General features: G+C 40.3%; 1 protein-coding gene across 1 annotated transcript in view; it reads left to right on the top strand.

Annotated features, from left to right (window-relative positions):
- The window catches only part of LOC106511118 (integrin beta-5), a gene marked incomplete at both ends in the record, with an annotated part of 19,929 nt that overhangs the window by 4,262 nt on the left and 13,108 nt on the right, over window positions 1-2,559 (top strand). Inside the window, 1 exon segment of the mRNA XM_013999864.1 lies at window positions 1,632-1,886. Coding sequence (XP_013855318.1) covers window positions 1,632-1,886 — 255 coding nt within the window.

Below are 2,559 nucleotides of genomic sequence, written 5' to 3'. Positions count from 1 at the left end.
GAAATTTTATTATCTGAGAATTATTTTGTGCATTAAATTGAATGAACATGGTCTGGATAGCCCACAGACATACCATAAACATTTCTACGACCCAGAATTGGTCTCCTTTAAAGAGTCGTAATCAGAGGCCTCATTGCCGCTACAACCCCCCACATACAAACCCCCACATACAACCCCCCACATACAGCAGCTTGTTCACCTGCTCAACAAACAGAAGTTCAGTCATGTCCACTGCTTGTTGTTTAAACATGGGYAAGTGTGTTTTCAATGAGACTTGACTTGATATCAGTGATTTTTTCACTCGGTTGAAAGCGGTTCACAGCAGTCAGATGTGAACGTTTCATTCAAATAATTTAGTGTTCTTGTATTAAAATCAAATACTCTTTAATAACTAAATTGATAGCAATAAAAGGTTTCTCATTTCATTCATTTCATTTATTTATTTCTATAGCGCTTTACACAACRGCAGTGCTGGTGACCAAAGTGCTTCACAGAGTCAGTGATTAACACAACAACAAGTAAAAAACAAGAAAACACAACAAAATAACAAAATTAAAACCAGAAATGTCACCACATATTAAGTACTAAAAGCCTGTTGGAATAAAAAGGTCTTAAGCTTTGAAAAGGGTCAAGTTCAGTGACCAAACGTAGATCAAGAGGGAGCTGATTCCAGAGACGAGGTGCAGCTGCAGAAAATGTATGGTCACCCCAACGTTTATATTTTATCCTTGGAACAGAAAGCAGGAGCTGTCTGACCTCAGAGATGTAGAGCGGGTGGGGAAACTTAGCAACTTTGTTATATAAATGGGAGCAAGGCAATTCAGAGCTTTAAAAACAAACAAAAGCTCAAAATCTATTCTATTATAAAATTTCTGGGACCATTTGAATGTTTCTGTTAATGTGTTGATTTGGTCTTAAATGTCATTACTAATGGTCTTAAAAGGTCTTTAAAATGTCTTAAATTTAACTTACTGAAACCTGCATGAACCCTGGTTTAATGGTGGATGAAATAAAGAAAGTGGTGGTACTTTATTTACTTTGAGCAAGTGAACGTCGTGCTCACCAGATAATTAATCCACCAGATAATTCAGAGGCGGTCTGTTTGGTGAGTTTTACTCCAGGAGCTGCGAGGCTTTCAGCTACGTTCAGACTGAACTCTGTTTACTGAACCAGCAGCTGCTGACGTCATTACGCTTTTGCGTGATGCTGCGTTCAGGACAAGCATGGAAAACTCACCACTCTTAGGCCAAACTGGTCGCAATGATGCGTTTAGGTACCGAAACATGGTACCGTTTGATGTTACGTGAATAGGTAATCAGTAGTACCGACAGAAATCGGTCGGTACTTAAAAAAGTATTGAATTCAGTACTCATCCCTAAACACATCACTAGTATTTAGTCGCACCACCTTTGGTTTTTATAACAGCTTGTAGGCTCTGAGGCATGGACTTAATAGAGTCCTATGCAAATGTCTCTCACTAGGTAGTAGGCATCAGTGGCTGCCAAGTGAAATACTGGCTTAAACACMTTAAATATAGGGTACATTGTTGAGTGTAAAACAGTAATCAGAAACGGAATCAGACAGAAGTGACATATTTTTGACAACCTTCAATGCATCTCTGTCCCCTGCAGGTACATATAACTGTGGCACTTGTCATTGTGAGCCAGGCTACCTGGGAGCTCGCTGTGAGTGTCAGGAAGGTGATGCCAGCAGCCAACACCTCAACTTCTGTCGAGAAGCTGAGGGGAAGCAGGTGTGTAGTGGGCGAGGCGAGTGTAGTTGCAACCAGTGCGCGTGCTACGAGTCGGAGTTTGGAAAAATCTACGGCAGCTTCTGTGAGTGTGACGACTTCTCCTGCGCCCGTCACAAAGGAGTTCTCTGCTCAGGTAAGAACTTCTATCATACTAAAAAATGTTTTGTTTTATTACAGAGATGTGATAGTTTGAATGATGGCTACTCAGAAAGCTTCTCGTTTCAACATCGACACAGTGCTTTATGTTATTTAAACCAGTGGTTCTCAATCCTCATCCTCAAGGAACACTATCCTGCATGTTTTAGATGCTTTCCTGCTTTGGCACAACTGATTTAAAGTAAACAATGAGTGAATAGCAGGCTTCTGAAGAACCTAAAGACCTCCTGAAGAGCAGGGCAACAGATAAAACATGCAGGGTAGTGGTCCTCGAGGACCAGGATTGAGAACCACTGATTTATACATCCTTTCCTGCAGCTCGGAGCTTCTGCTGGTGATGAAGTTTTTTTTTCCTTGTTCTGAAAATAAAGTTGAAGCAGTCTTTTACAAAAGTGTCACTATAAAAGAAAAATCTTCCTGACAATCAGCAGCTGTCCTTTGGACCACAAAGCTGAAGACCAGTGGTGGGCACCAGCCCGCTAAAGCGCAAATCCGCTAATTGCAGACCTAAATACAGTATTTCGTTTGTGCTTTAACAATCTTACTAATTTTTATAATTCGTAATCGGATTTTCGCTTTCTATAATTAAAAAGCAGTACCACTAATAACTAATTATCTACCAGTCATCATTATGCTGAACAGCAGAAGGT

This window comes from Austrofundulus limnaeus, unplaced genomic scaffold (assembly GCF_001266775.1).
Source record: "Austrofundulus limnaeus strain Quisiro unplaced genomic scaffold, Austrofundulus_limnaeus-1.0 Scaffold2523, whole genome shotgun sequence".
Lineage (NCBI taxonomy): Eukaryota > Metazoa > Chordata > Actinopteri > Cyprinodontiformes > Rivulidae > Austrofundulus > Austrofundulus limnaeus.
This window is presented reverse-complemented; position numbering and strand designations above follow the sequence as displayed.